Genomic DNA, 19,573 nt, shown 5'->3' on the forward strand with positions numbered 1-19,573 from the left:
TCGCCAAAGAGCTCCAGCATCAAGAATTCAGAAGAGCACTATGGGCTCTGTGACAACCCATCCCATACAGGTGACCAAATTTCTTTGTACCGTCTCCACTAACCCCCTTGCACCTCGTTTAACATCCCAATATTCCATTTTTAGCATTGTAAACATTTCATTTCTCCAGAGTATAAGGGTAGGAATATCAGTTTGTCTTCACTATAAAAGAATACATTTTCTAGCCAATAAAGAAGCCTTGGGCAACAACATATTCCACACACCTCCCCATGACAAACCCAGGGACCGTACTTGAGAAAACAGTAGAATATCTGCCCTCAGATGGATCCATTTCCAAACCACGTTCACTTTTTGGTAAGCACTTTGGACTAGGTGCTTATCTTTCAATTAAGTCCAATTAAAGCCAATTGTGAGGTGTTAAGTGCCAATTAAGTAGGGTTACCAGACGTCCGTCTTTTTAGAGGGCATTTCTGGGCTTCTGGACAGCTTTCCAAAACCCGGCACATCTTCTTTGGGACTGCTTCGGTGCAAATGCCCTCCCAACCAATGAGAACAGGTTGAAGGGGCGGGGCGGGGCTGGGGCGTGATGTAGCCAGAACTGGGCGGGCCTGGGGAAATGGCTATGGGTCCGGATTTTATTTAACTAAAATCTGGTAACCCTACAATTAGGTGTGCTGATGTAGATGCTTAATTTAGGCGAACTATATAGAATATACTAAATTATTTGTATTCTGAATAGTATCTTGGGTCTTAAAACTCTTTTCTTACTTGGTATGCTGACAGGAAAAACAGGTGTTATCAACTGTGCAGCTCCTTGTACAGGGGGAGCTATAAACAAAGCAAAAACAGGAAAGACAAGAATTGTAGGTCAGACAGCAGGCAACAGAGCATAAACAGGGCAACTCTCTAAAGCAGGGGTAGGGAACTCCGGTCCTCGAGAGCCGTATTCCAGTCAGGTTTTCAGGATTTCCCCAATAAATATGTTTTTTATTTTATTTGCATTGAAAGCAGTGCATGCAAATAGATCTCATGCATATTCATTGGGGAAATCCTGAAAACCCGACTGGAATACGGCTCTCGAGGACCGAGTTCCCTACCCCTGCTCTAAAGTATGCGCACAAAGTTACACATGGATTACACATGGATTTCATTAGAATAATGATAGATCAGAGTTATCATATCCTCGATTTAAAGCTGCTTTGAAACTCACTTTTTCACCTAAGCTTTTCTGGGCCCATCAGAGGCACCCAGTTGAGTGGGTCAGCTACAGTAGTTTTTATTACCTTTTACATTCCAGTTATTTATTTTAATTCTTTATTTTTGTCAACTTTCATCCAGGGTGAGGGATTTCATTTAGGGGAAGATAGTGGGTAGGGGATGGAATTAAGGGGGTGTAGATAAGATTGAATTAATTCATTTGGAAATTAAATTTGAAAGAATGATTTAAATTTGTATGAAATATTATTATAATTCTTATTGTATTGAATGTATTTTTGTATTATCCTATTGTACAGATTATTTGATTCTTTCAATAAAAATTGTTATACATAAGGTTAAAGTTTTTTTGTTTGATTTTTTTTTTACAATCTTTTTACTTCTTTTATTCCTTTCCAGAATTTTAATAGTTTATTGTAATTCCTTTCCTACTTGTTTTTGGTATTGTGAATCCAGGGGCATAGCCATGGGGTGGGTCTGGACAGGCCTGGCCCGCCCACTACTCGACCGCTTCGTTCTTCCTCTTCTAACCTCCTTTCGGTCCCCTCACTGAAGATTATTGGTACTAGGCGTAATGACATGTTCTCCATTATGGCCCCTCAATCTTGGAATCTCCTACCTCAATATATCAGAGATTTAAAAGATCTTACCGTATTCAAAAAAACTCTAAAAACATTTTTTTTCAAAGATGCCTATGATTCTTAAGATTATATCTCCTTCTCATCTTTCCGGCATGCTTTTATTTCCCTTCCTCTTGTTTTTCCCATTGTTGTAATTCTTTCGTCTCTGCTCAAACATTGTAACTTCTCCCCTACCTATCCTCATGTCTCTTGTATGTTTTTGTTTTTTGTTTTTTTGTCCTAAACTAATATTTTTTTTTTCTTTTTATCATGTATGTATTATTGTATGTTAATTTTTGTTTTTAAAAGTACAACATAAGTTAATTTATACATTACTACCTATGTTTTAATTATATGTTTAGTTGTATTGTACATCGCCTAGTAATTTAAAATAGGCGATTCATTAAGTATAAATAAACTTGAACTTGAACTTTGAGCTCAGGCCCACCCACCCAGCAGCCACAGGCCATCGGCAGCAGTTCCTATACACTGTCAGTAGCTGACCTAGAGCCTTGTCTCTGACACATTTGCATTTTCTAGGTCAGCAATGGCAGCATGTAGAAACTGCTACTGGTGGCCTGAAGATTTTATAAGGGCTGGGGATGGGGGGGAGGAAGGGAAGGGAAGAGAGAGGTTGCACGGGCTGTGGTGGAGGGAGTGGGAAGAAAGGGAAAGAGAGAGATGCCCACTGGGCTCAGGCCACTCATGATTGACTGTCACATAAATAGAGTAGAGGAGTGGCCTACTGGTTAGTTGCTGCCTCAGCACCCTGAGGTTGTGGGTTTAATCCCAGCTCCACTCCTTGTGACCCTGGCCAAGTCACTTAACCCTCCATTGCCCCAGGTACCATAGTCAGATTGTGAGCCGCCAGGACATATAGAGAAAAATAAATACTTGAGTACTTAATAGAAAAAAAAAATTGGACACCACCCCAAACTTCTCCAAGATAAAAGCGGCATATCAAATATCAATAAACAACATGTTTAAATCACCTGCCCAAGGCTAACTAGGCATTTTCAGCAGGACTTGACCGGATAGTGTGGCTGAAAATGTCCAGCTAGCATTCAAGCCAAAACCAGCCATTTTTGGGGGGGCCGAGTCAGCACTTAGCCAGTCAACCACATAAAGGGGTCCTTTTATTAAGGTGCGCAAACCGATTTAGCGCACGCTAAAGATCAGTGCGTGTTAAATGCTAAGATGCTCATAGGAATATAATGAATATCTTAGCATTTGGCGCGCGCTAAATCAGTTAGCGCACCTTAATAAAAGGACCCCAAAATGCGGTCCTATATTTAAAAATTTCTTCATAGGCACTTACCGTATTTTCACGTAGATAACGCGCACCCGTGTAAAACGCGCATACGGGTAAAGCGCGCGGGAAACACTAATTTATGTAAAGAAATTTTTATATACCGCGCTCACGGGTATACCGCGCATGCCGCCCCGACTCTCCTCTGGCTGCCCCGACTCTCCTCTGGCCACCCCGACTCTACTTTCGGCCACCCCGACTCTACTCTCCCCCTTGAAGTCCTGTCCCCACCCTGAAAGCCTGATGCCCCTCCCGACGCCCGATTCATCATCCGGAAGGACCGCTCGCACCCCCACCGCTCGCACTCCCACCCCGATGGACCGCTCGCACTCCCACCCTGATGGACCGCTCGCACTCCCACCCGAAGAACCGCTCGCACCCCCACAGCCTCCCCCCCTCCCCCATGGAGAAGCTGTCTACCTTGTTTCTGGATGCCAGTGAGCCCAGCTGCTTCCTCTTCCGGCGGTCCCGCCCTTTCTCTGATGTCAGAGAAAGGGCGGGACCGCCGGAAGAGGAAGCAGCGTAGCGCAGGGCTCAGAGAAGGGACAGGACCGCCGGCAGAGGAAGCAGCTGGGCTCACTGGCATCCGGAAACAAGGTAGACAGCTTCTCCATGGGGGAGGGGGGGGAGGCTGTGGGGGTGCGAGCGGTTCTTCGGGTGGGAGTGCGAGCGGTCCATCGGGGTGGGAGTGCGAGCGGTGGGGGTGCAAGCGGTCCTTCCGGATGATGAATCGGGCGTCGGGCGGGGTGGGAACTATGTAAAAAAAATTTTATATAGCGCACTCACGCGTATAACGCGCAAGGTTATGCACGGTTTGTAAAATCGTGTATAACGCGCGCGTTATATGCGTGAAAATACGGTAAGTGTTGAATATTGCACTTAACAATCTATATTTTAGTCAGCTCTTTATACCAAGATATTCAAAGCTGGAGCCCAGACATGGCCCTGTACTGAATTTCTGGCTTTAATGCCGCTGGCAGTCAGCAAAACACCGATTACCACCGGCTGAACATCAAGCCTATCAGGTTTATATTTTGCAGATATTTTCTATTTTCCTGTGTAACATACATCAGAGCTATTTGCTTTCCTTTTGCCTTTCATTTTCAGCTTCCTGTAAGAAGCAAAAAGTTTTCCGTTTGCAGTCTGTGAGGATATTTGCCATTATAAATCAAGCCTAGTGCTTTTAAACTGGGTTCATAGTTGTCTGCGCGATTTTGTCCGCGCGCGATTGTTTTGCGTGCTTTTGACCTGTCACCTTAAACTGCAACGTCTTGCTGGACCATTCCCAGTTGCGCATTTCAGTCAGATACTTCTGTGTACTCCATACACAGGAGGCTGAAAACATTATTTAATTATTGGGATTTATTAACTGCCTTTATGAATAAATTCACCCAAAGAAGTGTATAGCAGGTACAATTCAACATAAAGTTTATAATTTTGTCAACAGCATAACAGTAGTAAAAAGATCAAATATAAACATAAATACAATGAATGAGGTAAACTCAAAATCAGCAAATTGAAACTTAATAATAGGACTTCCGTGAAACAATAGCAAATATATCTATCTATTTATATTTATTTAATAGCGCTGAAATTCAAATAACAGAGATATAGGGCTCCTTTTACAAAGGTGCGCTAGCGTTTTTAGCACCGGATTAGCGCATGCTATAGCGCGCGCTAGCCAAAAAACTACAGCCTGCTCAAGAGGAGGCGGCAGTGGCTAGCTTGCACGGCATTTTAGCGCACGGTATTCCGCGCGTTAAGGCCCTAACGCACCTTTGTAAAAGGAGCCCATAATATATCACCATCGTACCGATAAATTTAAAACTGCCCAAATAGCTGCACTTACTTGTACATATAACGAGATGGGATACACTGTTTCCTGGGGATAATTTGACAATTTGCTGGGGAATTGATGTATAAGTTGGAACAACGGAGATTCCCCTGGTACTCAGTGTCATTATGGGGTTAGCACTAGCCACTGTAATTGATCGAAAAATACTTTAGCAAAGCATTACAAAGTGCCTGCAACTTTTTTTTTTTTCTTTTATCTCAATTCAAAGTTATAACAGACAGATAGTTGCTTCCTTCCCATTAGAGAATGACACGGTGACAAAATTTATCACCATTCCCGTCCCCGCGGATAACCGCGGGAAATAATCCCATGTCATTTTCTAGTGTCTATTTCAACTTCGGTCCTTCTACCCCAGGATTCTTCAAAGCAAAGCTTGTGGGTCAGTGATTGTGCCCAATTATACTCTGATTCTTCCCTCTCTCCTTAAAGAATGACATGAAGATGGTTTCCCGCGGTTATCCGCGGGGACGGGAACGGTGATGAATTTTGTCACCGTGTCATTCTCTACTTCCCATGTCCCATGATGTAATCTGCTGTATCTTATTCTGAAAGAGCCTTTTCAAATTCTGGGTCAATCGAAAAAAAGTTGTTACTGGAAAATGGCCCTTGATCTCAAATAGCAATTAAATAAGTGAAGAGGAAATGGATGTGAGGGATACGTTTACAATATTTTGCCTGTCCCAATTAAATGGCTCTGAATGTTGGCCTCATTATATTTCTTAAAGAAGGCTTTTAACTATACCCACCAGGTGTTACAAATGTTTTCCCAACTGGACTCGGGCTGACAAAGGACAACTGCACAGGTACAGCAGACAGAAGGCCTGGGGCAGATGGCAGAATTCTAGGAGAACAGGTTCCAGTGGGGAAATACTGGTAACCACTTCCTACTAAAACAAGGAAGACAGTTTTGAGAACAAAAAGCATATGCAAATAACATACATAAGTGAGCATTAAACTGACAGAAGAGATAGTACACGCACCCTGCATTCTCTCGCTCCCAAAAACATTTTCAGGGTAATTCTATAACAGGGTGCCCGGTAGATAGGGCTGGCGCAACCATTAGGCAAGACTAAGCAGTCACGTAGGACAACAGGTTTTTTGGGGTTTTGTTTTGTTTTTTTTTGGGGGGGAGCATGCAGCAAAAAGCAGCTGCAATCAAAAAAGAAAACAGCTTTAAGTCCTGACAGCCCCACAAAACCATTAGCACCTACTTTTACCTACAAAACAAAGCTTAATATGTAAAGGTATGATTCCAGTTATGGTGATAGAAGTTAGCTTAGCAGAGTTTATAAAAAAAATTGGATAATTTCCTTAAACTCCATAATGTTCGAAACAGTATAAAGAAGGCACTGAAGTACACACCAAGCAAAAAAGTAAAGCTCCGAGGGGCTCACAGACTGGGAGTTCCATTTTCCCTGTCTGCGAGGCCCTTGGTGCTTTTCTTCTCAAAGGGGGAAATGCTACAACCGGTGCCTATATTTAGGCGACAGTAGGCGCCCTTCTGGCGCCTTAGTTAAGTTACAAACGCCATTTGTAACAGAAAAAAAATGGCACCGTTAAAGCGTCTACCAGTGCATAAATAATACGTGCCATAATCATGCTTATGTAGGCGCTTTAAGCTGCCAAATGCCACTATGGGCGTGGCTAACGCTGGAAGTGAAATATTCATAACAGAAATCAAACCACTGGAATTCAATCCATATACAGTACTCCTCCGAATACGGTTTTTCATGGGGGAGCCTGAAGAGGGCAGCGGGAGAGGGGCAGCAGGAGCGCCACGAGTGCAGGAAATCACTCGCGGTATGCTCCGACCGCCTCTTCCTGCACTAAGTCAGGCCTTATCCAATCAGGAGCTGCGTGTCAAAGCGGCTCCTGATTGGATGAGGCTCAACTTAGTGCAGGAAGAGGTGGTTGGAGCGTACCACGAGTGATTTCCTGCACTTGCGGCGCTCCGGCTGCTCTCTCCTGTTTCTCCCGCTGCCCTCTCCTTGTTGGCAGTTCGCGGTCAGAAAATACCGCAAATGACCGGGACCACGAACCGCCGACAGTGAATGACCAGGAGAACACTGTATAGCCTTATGAACGAAACAAACAATTTTAAATTGCATTATCTTTTTATTTTTACTTAACAAATAAATAAAAATAAATCTGCATCTGAATTTTTTAATCATTTAAGCGGCTGCAAATGAAATGGGCCACAAGATTTAGATCAGGCTTGTCCAAGTTGTGTCCTTAAGGGCTATTAAAAGGCCATGTTTTCAGGATATCTCTAATGAATATGGATGAGAAAAATTTGCATGCCCATTACATTTGCTGTATGGAGACCTGTCTCATGCATATTCTTTAGGGATATCCTGAAAACCTGGTCTGCCTGCAGCCCTTAGGGGCTGAACTTGGACAAGCCCGATTTAAATGAAAATGCCAAACAATGCAGTAAAAACAAGGAACACATTATTTACCACCACTGTATCAAATCTCCTATTTGTTTATTAAGTATATTCAAAGCAAATCACTTGATTTTTACCTTTTGTTGACTTTTCAATTTTGGGATATGGTTTTATTTTTACAACAGTTTTAGGACCTAGATCAGCCACCAGAAACAAAACAAAAATAAAATTCACATTGTACAGAAGGATGGCAGTTTCAACAGGAAATAAAACTGAAAATAATAAACTAAAAAAAACTAGCAATACACTATATAACCGGCGTGAAGTGGCAGAGTTAATGATCGACCACACATTGTAGTTATAGGGCTAGATTCACTAAGCCCACTGTTTGTGAGCCTTTTCTGACCCAATTCACTAGCGTTCTGCCTGATCCGATCCGCTTCCGATCCGCACATGCAAATGAGGGGAAATGGCATGCATAAGTAGGAAGGAAGCGATTCACTAAACAGAAGAGGACAAAGTCGCTCACGTCCTTGCCAACTGTCCTGCTCTTTGCCGCCCTGAAATCCCAGTATCAAAAAGTAAAACCATCAAAATAAAACATCTCCCTTGTGAAAAAAAGCGCCCTGCTCTCTGCCACCCTGCCTGTCTGCGAACCCGTGGTTTTAACCCACGGGTTTAAAGCGGGGCTGCATTTATTACGGCGTGATCTGTTCTGTTCCCCTGCAAAGCGTGTTCTGTTCCAATGATTCTTGTGAGGCCAGCCCTCCCCCCTTTTGTTTTGACCTCAAGCTTGTGCGGAGAGCAGGTGCATGCGCGGATCCCACCTACAGGCAAAGATGGTCTGCACATGCGCCTGGACCACTCTGCAGCACTTTAGTTAACATTTCTTTTCAGTATAGTCTGCCCTATGCAGCAGGCATTGCCTCAACAAGGGCCTAAGAAACAATTTTGCTCAGAATTAAATCCATGGGCCCACAAAAACCTTTCCTACCCAACGGGCACATCGAGGAGAAAGCCTCTTAGAAACACAGACCAAACTTGCAATGTCTTAATTTGGAAAACAAAACACTGACCTGGTTTCCTTCGTTTTGGCTGTGATGCTTCAGGCTGAGTCTTGAGCTTAGTTAAAAAAGCTGGAATAAATAAAGTACCCTGAAGTTTGGTCTTGATTCACAGTTATATATTTCTGCAGTGAGGCCATTCACAATGCACTGTCCAAGCATCATTTATAAACAAAACAGGAAATTCAGGAGATGTTTCTTACCCCTCTTCAAAAGACACTGACCCCTAATTCTATACAATTACAAGCACAATTTGATCCTTGTGCATGCAGGTTAAACAATACTGCCACTCACATGTGTAACTTAATTTAATACAGTAATTAGCTACTAACCAGTGTTAACAACCAATAATTGGTTAAAATTGATGCTAATTGTTGATAATTAGCCATTACAAATGTTACTGTCAGGCTTCTAAAAAATTAATCATGCAACATCCATAGCACACAACTTCATGAGGGGTATAGCACATAGATTATAGAATTACCGTATTTTCACGCATATAACGCGCGCGTTATACTTGTTTTTACAAACCGTGCATAACCTTGCGCGGTATACGCGTGAGCGCGGTATATAAAATTTTTTTTACATAGTTCCCACCCCGCCCGACGCCCGATTCATCATCCGGAAGGACCGCTCGCACCCCCACCGCTCGCACTCCCACCCCGATGGACCGCTCGCACTCCCACCCGAAGAACCACTCGCACCCCCACAGTCTCCCCCCCTCCCCCATGGAGAAGCTGTCTACCTTGTTTCCGGATGCCAGTGAGCCCAGCTGTTTCCTCTGCCGGCGGTCCTGCCCCTTCTCTGAGCCCTGCTGCGCTGCTTCCTCTTCCGGCGGTCCCGCCCTTTCGAGGGGGGATAGGCAGGACTTCAAGGGGGGACAGGACTTCAAGGGGGGACAGGCAGGACTTCAAGGGGGGACAGGACTTCAAGGGGGGACAGGCAGACCTTCAAGGGGGGACAGGACTTCAAGGGGGGACAGGACTTCAAGGGGGGACAGGACATCAAGGGGGGACAGGACTTCAAGGGGGGACAGGCAGGACTTCAAGGGGGGACAGGACTTCAAGGGGGGACAGGCAGACCTTCAAGGGGGGACAGGACTTCAAGGGGGGACAGGACATCAAGGGGGGACAGGACTTCAAGGGGGGACAGGCAGGACTTCAAGGGGGGACAGGACTTCAAGGGGGGACAGGACTTCAAGGGGGGACAGGCAGACCTTCAAGGGGGGACAGGACTTCAAGGGGGGACAGGACTTCAAGGGGGGACAGGCAGACCGAAGGGAGTGAAAAAGCTATAAAATAAACCCACCAGCGTGTCAATGTGTTGAGAGGAAGAGATGTTCTGGGAAATTCTGCTGAGAAAACTCCGGGTCCATTTCCACCCCCCAGTTACCTTAGTCCACTCCACTGAACTGGTTCACACACTGAGTGGTGTTGTGCCTGCGTAGTTGTTTTGGGATCTCTTCTAGTGGTTTGTCAGTGTCTCCTTGTGGTCCAAGGAAGGAAACTTTGTTAACCTTAGCATTGACCTTCAGAATATATTTGTGTGGCATTAGGCTATGTAGTGATCGAAAGAAAAAAAACAGACCTTTGCACATTTTTGCACTATATAAGTCCATAGTCTGTTATTAAGACATGGGGGAAGCGTCTGCTTGCCCTGGATCCGTAGCATGGAATGTTTGCTATTCTTTGGGTTTTGACCAGATATTAGTGACCTGGATTGGCTACCATGAGAATGGGCTACTGGGCATGATGGACCATTGGACTGACCCAGTTAGGCTATTCTTATATTATGTTCTCATCTGTAGGGGCCTTTGTTTTCACTTCTTATTTTAATGTATTTTTTTCTGGAAACTTATCAGTGTTTTTTATAATGGGAACAAAAATGGAAGAGAATTACCGTAATGTGTGTGGAATGGGGAGTGTTTAACTACCATAATTTCTTCAGCTAAATACCGGTAATTCAATCCACCTCAACCAGACATAGGAGAACTCACGCACCATTCACACACCCTCCAACCAAACACGTGAAAAGAAAAAAACTGTTCATTCTTATAAACAACCGTATAACTTTTAATCTAGAGTTAGTGAATATGAATTCAGCAACAAGAACAGAAATTACATGTTCATTCTTATAAACTATAACATTAACCAGTAGATCAAACGAAGTATCGAGGACAAAATAATCTAAATACAGTTACTGTAATTATGGTAAAGTTGTAAATAAACAAAGTTTACAGGTTTATTCAGTCATCATCATCACAGTCATCTGAATCCTTGAATCCATCAAAATCCGAATTGTCATCATCGTCATTAAATAAAGTGAACACGGCCTGCAGACGATCCTCGTTTATTTACGAAGTAATATCGTCATCATCGTCATCATCATCGCTGATATCCATGTTGTTGCCTCCTTCCGCTAGTACCCCTAGTGTCATTGGTTTCATAAACAATGCCCGCTTTTCTAAATCCGTTTCGAATGGTATCTGGTGTTATTTTGTTCCATGCTGAAGCCACCCACTTGCAGACTTCTGTGAAAGTTGCGCGCTTCAGCCGCCCCGCGGGTGTGTACTCGTGCATGCCGCTCTGCATCCACTCCTCCCACTCCTTTCTAATAAAAGTCTTGAATGGATGATTCACTGCGATGTCAAGTGGTTGCAGCTTACACGTCAGGCCTCCAGGTATCACAGCGATGTGGGCACGAGTAGAATTAATGTAGGCCTGAACATTTTTTTCTTTGTGGGCAGCCATGGCATCAAAAATTAACAAGGATTTTTTTGCAAAGAATCCACCCTGTCTTGCCCTAAAGCATTTATCTACCCACAATCTCATTACGTCGCAGTCCATCCATCCCTTCTTGTTGCAGTGCACAACCACACTGGTGGGCAGCTTTTCACGGGACATAGTGACCCTTTTGAAAATGAGCATGGGCTTTAACTTAACCCCGCTAGCTGAGCAACCAAGAACGACTGTAAAACACGTTCTTTCATGCCCAGTTGTGGTGATGGATATAGATTTAGTACCTGTGGGGGCTATGGTTCTTGTCGCTGGAATGTCGAATGCCATTGGAATTTCATCCATGTTGATGACGTCCTTTGCAGTGATGCCAAGTTCAGATATTTCTTTGGCGACAAAGTCACGGAAATCAATCAATTTTTGCTGCCAGTCATCTGGAAGTCGCTGGCCAACAGTTGTTCTCATTCTAACTGATAGTCCGTTCCTTTTCATAAATTTTGAGATCCATGTGAAGCCAGCTTTGAAGTCGGGTATTCCTCTTCCATTGGCAAGTAGTTTTGCCTTCATCTGAATCGCAACAGTAGAGACTGATTGATTTTGCTCCCTTCTCGCCAGAATCCACTGCTTCAAGTCATCCTCCAGCTGAGGCCATTTTGGTTTGGCCCGTTTTCGCGGATTGCATTTCTCCAGTTCCTTCTTATATTTTCTCCATTCACGCACCGATGTTTCTCCAACATCGAACTCTCTCGCTGCGGCCCGGTTGCCTATTTCCTCAGCTTTCGCAACGACTTGAAGCTTAAAGTCCGCTTTATATGGCGGTAAATTTAAATTTAATTGATAAACTCTACTACCGGGTAGATAAATGCAGAATACCAATCTGAAGAGATCAAATTAAAATGTGGACTCTACATGCAGCATTAATCTTTTATAGGCTTACCCAAAGGCTGAGATGCTGTTGTATAGTCAAAATAGTATTCACTGGGCAAATTACAAGGCCAGATAGAGGGGGGCCACAGCCACGTGGTGAAAAGCACACCGCCAGAAAAACCGCCTTGGTGACAGGTCAAAAGCACGCCCCCACAACCCGGCGCAGAAAACTAAGCGGCAAGCATGCTCAGACCATTGCGCATGCTTACAGAGCTGGGAGCAGGGCAGGGCGGGCGAAAGGAGAGTCGGGGCAGCGAACGGAAAGTCGGGGCAACCAGATGAGAGTCGGGGCAGCGAACGGAGAGTCGGGGCAGCGAACGGAAAGTCAGGGCAGCCAGAGGAGAGTCGGGGCAGTGAACGGAAAGTCGGGGCGGGTGAACGGAGAGTCGGGGCAACCAGAGGAGAGTCGGGGCAGCGAACGGAGAGTCGGGGCAGCGAACGGAGAGTCAGGGCAGCCAGAGGAGAGTCGGGGCAGCCAGAGGAGAGTCGGGGCAGCGAATGGAAAGTCAGGGCAGCCAGAGGAGAGTCGGGGCAGCCAGAGGAGAGTCGGGGCAGCGAACGGAAAGTCGGGGCAGGTGAACGGAGAGTCGGGGCAGCCAGAGGAGAGTCGGGGCAGCGAACGGAAAGTCAGGGCAGCCAGAGGAGAGTCGGGGCAGCCAGAGGAGAGTCGGGGCAGCGAACGGAAAGTCGGGGCAGGTGAACGGAGAGTCGGGGCAGCCAGAGGAGAGTCGAGGCAGCGAACGGAGAGTCGGGGCAGCGAACGGAGAGTCGGGGCAGCCAGAGGAGAGTCAGGGCAGCCAGAGGAGAGTCGGGGCAGCGAACGGAGAGTCCGGGCAGCCAGAGGAGAGTCAGGGCAGCCAGAGGAGAGTCGGGGCGGCATGCGCAGTATACCCGTGAGCGCGGTATATAAAAATTTCTTTACATAAATTTGTGTTTTCTGCGCGCTATACCCGTGTGCGCGTTTTACACGGGTGCGTGTTATCTATGTGAAAATACGGTACAGTGTCTCTCAAACTTTTTTTTAGCTCTGGCACACTAAATGGAGCAAATGTTTTTCATGCCACATTTTAATTGAAATTATAAAATTGAAAAACCAACAAAAAATTAAATTTGAGAGTTATTTATTTAAGGTTCTTTAACCTATGTATGGGTAATTGTAACAACGATGAAACTAAAGTAGATAGAATAGACTAGCTAAACAATGCGATGGATGTGCTTGTTTTTGAGTTCAAATTAACTCAAAACGCAGCTTGATAGTCAACAAGTAAACTCGCATTTCATCATCCACCATTTGCAGTTGTTCTTTTTTTAAAAAAATTTAATTTCAGTCAGAGCTGAAAATCCAAGTTTGCAAAGAAGATAAAAACGGCAACAAAGCCACCTTATTGCTCAAGTTAGGATAACTACTGCATAAAAAATAAAAATAAAATTACTTGCCGTTAGTTTTCAAGGACCAATCACATCCTTACGTACACAGACGCTCATAATATTGATAGACTCTTGCATATGCGATGTATATGTCATCTATTCTAGTGTATATTTATGAAGGAAATTTTTTTAAATTAAAGTAAAATTCTGGATTCTCTTATGGCACACCCGGAATCGCTTTGGGCCACATCACTATGCCTTGGCACACAGTTTGAGAGACACTGGAATATATAAATATGTCCCTAACTCAAGTGTTCACACCTAAAGTTAGGTGCATAACTCTGGACATGTGGAGGGGCATTTTCAATAGGATGGTCTAAGCCTGAGTTTGGATGTTTTGTGAAAGATGTCCAGAAATCCAGTAGAGAAAACGTCCATTTTCAAAACTGTGAATGATTTTCTCTTAGGTAAAACAATTAGTGCATGCCATCTGATCAGATTTATTTTGTGATTTATTTGTTGTCAGTGAAATATCTTTGGTATGTTAGTTTATTTTTTGTACTGAACCTATTTACAATAAAACTGATTTATTATCTGTTAAAGCTTGCATGGTCCTGTCATTTCATTCCAAATCCAGAGGGATTTGTGATAATATACACTAGGCCAGGGGTGCCCACACTTTCTTGACTCGCGAGCTACTTTTAAAATGACCAAGTCAAAATGATCTGCCAACAATAAAATTTAAAAAAAACACAACGTACACTGTACGCATAGAATTGTTAATTATCATTCCTATTCCGGGGTTTTTTCAAAGAGGTCAAAGCAGATGACTCTATGCACTGTCACCTCAGTAACAACCATACAAAAATAGACAAATACCCACCCCCCTCCCTTTTTACTAAACCACAATAGCAGTTTTTAGCACAGGGAGCTGCGCTGAATGCCCAGCGCTGCTCTCGACGCTCAAAGGCTCCCTGCGCTAAAAACCACTATTGCGGTTTAGTAAAAGGGGACCATATTGTAAAATATAGACAGCAGATATAAATTCAGACACATTTTGATCACTAAATTTAAAATAAAATCATTTTCCCTACCTCGTCTGGTGATTTCATGAGTCTCTGGTTGCACTTTCTTCTTCTGACTGTGTATCCAATCTTTCTTTCAGCCTGTATGCTTCCTCTCCTCCACACCTCATTCCCTCCCCCGACTTTTTCTTCCTCTCTCCCTGACCTTTCTTTCTTTCTCTCTTCATGCCCCCTTTCTTTTTTCTGTTTCTCTTCTTTCCTTCTGTCTCCCTGCCTGCCCCCTTTCTTTCTTTCTCCCTGCCCTTCCCCAAGCCACTGCCACTGCCGCTGCCATCGGGGAACAGGACCCAAACCGCCACCAATGGATAACAGGCCCCAAAGCCGATGCCAACGCCGCCCCATGCTCTCCCTGCTTTGGGCCGACCAGCATTCCTCTCCACGACGTCAATTCTGCCTTCAGAGAGGAAGTTCCGCCCAGCCAGGCAGCGATTGGCTGGCCCGAACTTCCTCTCCGATGGCAGAATTGACGTCGGGGAGAGGAAGACTGATCGGACTGATAGATCGCCAAGGCAAAGTGAGTCCTGGGTGATCGACTCACTTTGCCTTGGCGAGCTACCTGTCGATCGCGATCAACCTATTGGGCACCCCTGCACTAGACATTAGGGGGTGCTGGTTTCTCCCGCAGAGTAACTGTGCCATTCTCTTTTGTGTTATCACCTATATGCTTTGCCTCATTTATGTAAGCTTAGTTATGCCAGCTCTAAGTGTAATGAAACTGTAGGTGCCTAAATGAAAGGCATGCGAATCCCACGTTATACTAGTATGCAGTGAACAGTCCATTTTGTTTGTCTAGATTTTGTTAGGAAAAATCTGAAAACTTATCTCTTTCAGAGATTCTTATCTGAAGACTGACCTAATTTATTGAAAATTTTCTATTACCTTCATTATTGTTTTATATTATATTCTTTTAAACTTTGTTAACCAGCTCAAGTCCTTGCTGGAATGATCCGGTATATAAGATGGAAATTAGATTAGATTAGATTATTTGAATATGTTTGTTTTAGATGTAATCCGTTTAGGATTGATCATTGAAGCGGAATAATTTTTTTTAAAATAAATAAGATAATATAAAGAAATAAAACACAAAAACAAAGGAAACAAGGCAATACCTTTTTAATTGGACTAACTCAATGCATTTTATGATGAGCTTTTGAAGGTAGCCTTTCTTCTTCAGATCGGGAAAAAATTAATTAATTAATTCAATACAGGAGTCACCATTATAAAATAGGCTCTGACTGCATAGCATCAAGGTGCCTACAAGGAAGCGCCCACTTTAAAAAACTTCTATCTTAATGCTAAAGTTAACAATTGGTCCAAGGTTCCACAGAATCTTTTGCAGGAATGTTATTTATTTTGGGTGGGGTATGTTTTGGCTGGCCAAAATTTTTGTTTCAGGTCCATCAAGCAAACTATCTTAGAAGATTTTTTTTTTTTTGCCCACTTCTTTCCTCTCTCCCCCACCTCCAATCAGTCTAAAACCTAAATCCAGTTTTCAGAATACCAATGCGTGAGGTTCAGCTGGATGGCTAAATTCCATTGATTCAGTTTCATATATTTGTCACTGTAGCACAGAGAAAGATCAGCATCACAAAGATAGCACAGGTATCAATTTGCTAATTTAAAAAAAAAAATGTCCGACAGTAAAAGGCAATTTTATTTATTTTTTTCTGTTAGTTCCTCCTAGTCTTTCTCACTTCTAGTTTAATATGACTCAGGGCTGGGATTCATTCAGATTTCTCCCCGTTTTATATCACTCCTGATTTACTTTAGTGCAGTCATTGCAGCAATGGTGCTTAGTTGAAATCCTTTAGTATGGTTCCTAAATTCAGCCAGTAGGTGTCACTGTTGTTCAAAGATTATATCCTCCTTCCAACACTCATTAATTTCTGTGTATGTTCTAGCAATGAAAAAAATTTGCTGCTTTATGTTTCTGTGTCCATCTCTTATATATTTTTGTGACTAGGAAAGAGCTCTTTTAGGAGTGTGACTGAAGCTCTGAAATGTGGTGTTGTTTTTTGCGGGGGGGTGCTATGATTGTACTGCGCACAGAACTTTGTAATCCACTTTGGATTTTTTTATTGAACAGTAAAAGCAGAATATAAGTTTTTGAATTATTTTGAATTATTTTGTTGTTCACTGAGATGCAGTTGCAAAGGTTAGATAGTCTGCTAATACCAATCGGTGAACACATTCTTGATACAGTGGCATGCAATCAGGAGATTCTCCTCACCCCCTAAAGGGCCTGAGGGCACTGCTCTGAATTTGATTAGCTGAGCAGGCAACAGGTAGAAGCTGCTCAGCCAATCAAATTTAGGTCAGTACTGTCTGGGCCTTCAGGGAGTTCGGAGAATCCCTACCCCAAGAGCCCTGCTTTTTTTTTACTTTTCGTTTGATGCAATTTGACTGGTTGAGCAGGCTGCCTACTCAACAAATCAAACTACATCAAGCAAAAAGTTTAAAAAACCCCAACAGGGCTGTAGAGCTGGGAATTCACTGAATCCCCTGAAAGCCCTCACCGCACACAACTGTCTACTAGTCAGTCTTCATGCTGTGTCACATCCATTCCCATTTTACCATCTCATCTGTGTCCCTAGAAGTCACAATGACCCACCCATCCCTAAAGAGCCTGATTAAGCATGTTTCAACATTACTTCAGAAATAAATCGTGGGATTAAGAGGAATCCAAATTTGTCCGGCCTCAGCACTACATACTTACATCGTTTTTTACACTTCCTGATCTTTTGTTCTGCACAACATTCTTTATTACTGCTGTCAATTCCATCTAACAGAAAGAAAAATACACATTTGCTAAGTAGTCATAGACCATATTGTATCACTGAGTTATGCACAATAAAATTTGAGCAATTCCCACATCACCCTTTTCTCTGCTTCACTGGGTCGAAACTCTGTTGGTGACATGAGAAATCTTTCTGCTATTACAGGTCAGGAAATAATGCATGGCTGGGTGTGGGAGCCAAGGCCTACAGACCTCCAGCCTTGTGCGTATCTATGATCAACATCATGAAACATTCCATACTGTTGCTAGTAGAGAATGACAAGGGGCAAAATTATGTCCCCCATCACTGCCCCGTCCCCAGACCACCATCCCCTTCACCTCCCCATCCCCGATGTCCTCTTCACCGCCCCGTCCCCGTCGTCCCTTTCACCACCCATTCCCTGTCCCCGCAGCATCCATACAAGCCTCAGTACTGCAATATTTAGCTTATTCCTTCCTTATAAATCAAAGTTCTGGCTGCTGAACTAGAAAAAGATGTTCAGCTGGCAGGGCTTTGTTTATTAATTTTTTATCAACACAACTAATATACTACTTTATCCTAAAGCAAAAAAAAAAAAAAAAAAGGAATAGAAATTTTTTTTCTACCTTTGTTGTCTGGTTTCTGCTTTCCTCATCTTCTCATTCAATTCCTTCCATCCACTGTCTGTCTTCTCTCAGCATCTTCCATTTGTTCTGTTATTGTGCCTCTCCCTTCACCCCCCCAATTGGTCTGGTACCCATCTTCTTCCCTCCGCTCCCCCCATAGTCTGGCATCTCTGTCTTCTCCCCACTCTCGTCTTCCCCATATCCCTTCCAGCGTCTTCTGCCCACTCTTGTCTTCCCCATTTCCCTTCCAGCGCCTTCTCCCCACCACCACCCTTCCCTCTCGCCACCTCACCGCCCTTCAGCACCCCCTTGCGCAGCTCAAGAATCCCCCTCCCTCCCCCTTACCTTCGCTGCGCATTAGTAAAGTAAGTTGCTCAAACCGGCTGAGCCTGCCTGCCTGCAGTCGCGTATGTCTGAGCAGAAGCTTCTCCTCTGACGCAACCGGAAGTTGCATCAGAGGAGAAGCTTCCGCCCACACACGCGCAACTGCAGGCAGGCAGGCAGGCTCGGCCGGCTTGAGCAACTTACTTTACTAACATGCCGCAAATGTAAGAGGGAGGGAGGGGGAAAGATTTGGTAGGTAGGAAGGACCTCATCTGGAATACTGTGTGCAATTCTGGAAGCCACATAACCGTAAAGATGTGCTCAGAATTGAATCGGTTCAGCGGATGGCCACCAGGATGGTCTCGGGGCTAAAGGGTCTCCCGTACGGAGAAAGACTGAGCAAATTGCAGCTCTACACTCTCGAAGAGCGTAGGGAGAGGGGAGACATGATTGAGACATTTAAGTACATCACAGGACGGGTCGAGGTGGAAGATGATATCTTTCTTCTCAAGGGACCCTCGACCACAAGAGGACATCCGCTCAAACTCAGGGGAGGGAAGTTTCGTGGAGACACCAAGAAGTACTTCTTCACGGAGAGAGTGATCGAGCATTGGAACAAGCTTCCAGTGCAGGTGGTCGAGGCACGCAGCATCCCAGACTTCAAGAACAAATGGGATACCTATGTGGGATCCCTACGAGGGTCATGCCAAGAGATAGGATCACTAGGGTATGGACTTGAATGAGTGGGTCAATAGAGTGACAGTATAAATACAATTATACTTTAGGGGGTCAGTAGACTTAAGAGGGTGGGTAAATAGTGTGGGAAGACTTGATGGGCTGTAGCCCTTATCTGCCGTCATCTTTCTATGTTTCTATGAGGGAGGTGACTGTGTGCGTTCCCTCCCTTAACTGCGGGGACAAGGCCATTCACCGCTCCACGGGGCGGTGGATAGCCTTATCCCCGTGCCCACATTGAGTACTTTTCCCCCCACAGTTTCGGCGGGTTACCCGCAGCTAGCCGCAGGTAACAGCCACCATGTCATTCCTTAGTTGCTGGGCCTAGAGTTTCCCCCTCTTTTGAGTCTCTAGAAAGAATGTTAAGAGCATCAGGCCCATTAACTTTTATAGGCTAGGGTTATAGTTGGATTTTTTAAAATCCACATTCAGATAACAATGAATGCAAGAGTTTAACAGGAAAATAAAAGGCTGCTCTGGTGGCCTAGTGAAGCACCATTAGATGCAAGGCCTAATTTTAATTTCCATGTACATTTTTGGCAATACTGCAGAAGCAGTTTCAAGACT

General features: G+C 44.2%; 1 protein-coding gene across 8 annotated transcripts in view; it reads right to left on the reverse strand.

The window, feature by feature from the left end:
- CIITA (class II major histocompatibility complex transactivator) overlaps positions 1 to 19,573 on the reverse strand; it is a 118,982-nt gene that overhangs the window by 48,434 nt on the left and 50,975 nt on the right. For 5 of the 8 annotated variants that reach the window (XM_033914685.1, XM_033914680.1, XM_033914682.1 and 2 more), the window contains 6 exons: positions 17,282 to 17,347; positions 8,463 to 8,522; positions 7,524 to 7,580; positions 5,746 to 5,886; positions 4,994 to 5,125; positions 769 to 828 (listed from right to left, as the gene is read on the reverse strand). In XM_033914685.1, the coding sequence (XP_033770576.1) occupies positions 769 to 828; positions 4,994 to 5,125; positions 5,746 to 5,886; positions 7,524 to 7,580; positions 8,463 to 8,522; positions 17,282 to 17,347 (516 nt within the window). The remainder of the gene's footprint in view (positions 1 to 768; positions 829 to 4,993; positions 5,126 to 5,745; positions 5,887 to 7,523; positions 7,581 to 8,462; positions 8,523 to 17,281; positions 17,348 to 19,573) is intronic. The other 3 variants (XM_033914687.1, XM_033914686.1, XM_033914684.1) reach the window with 2 other exon arrangements.

The sequence above is a fragment of the Geotrypetes seraphini genome, chromosome 11, assembly GCF_902459505.1.
Source record: "Geotrypetes seraphini chromosome 11, aGeoSer1.1, whole genome shotgun sequence".
Classification (NCBI taxonomy): Eukaryota; Metazoa; Chordata; class Amphibia; order Gymnophiona; family Dermophiidae; genus Geotrypetes; species Geotrypetes seraphini.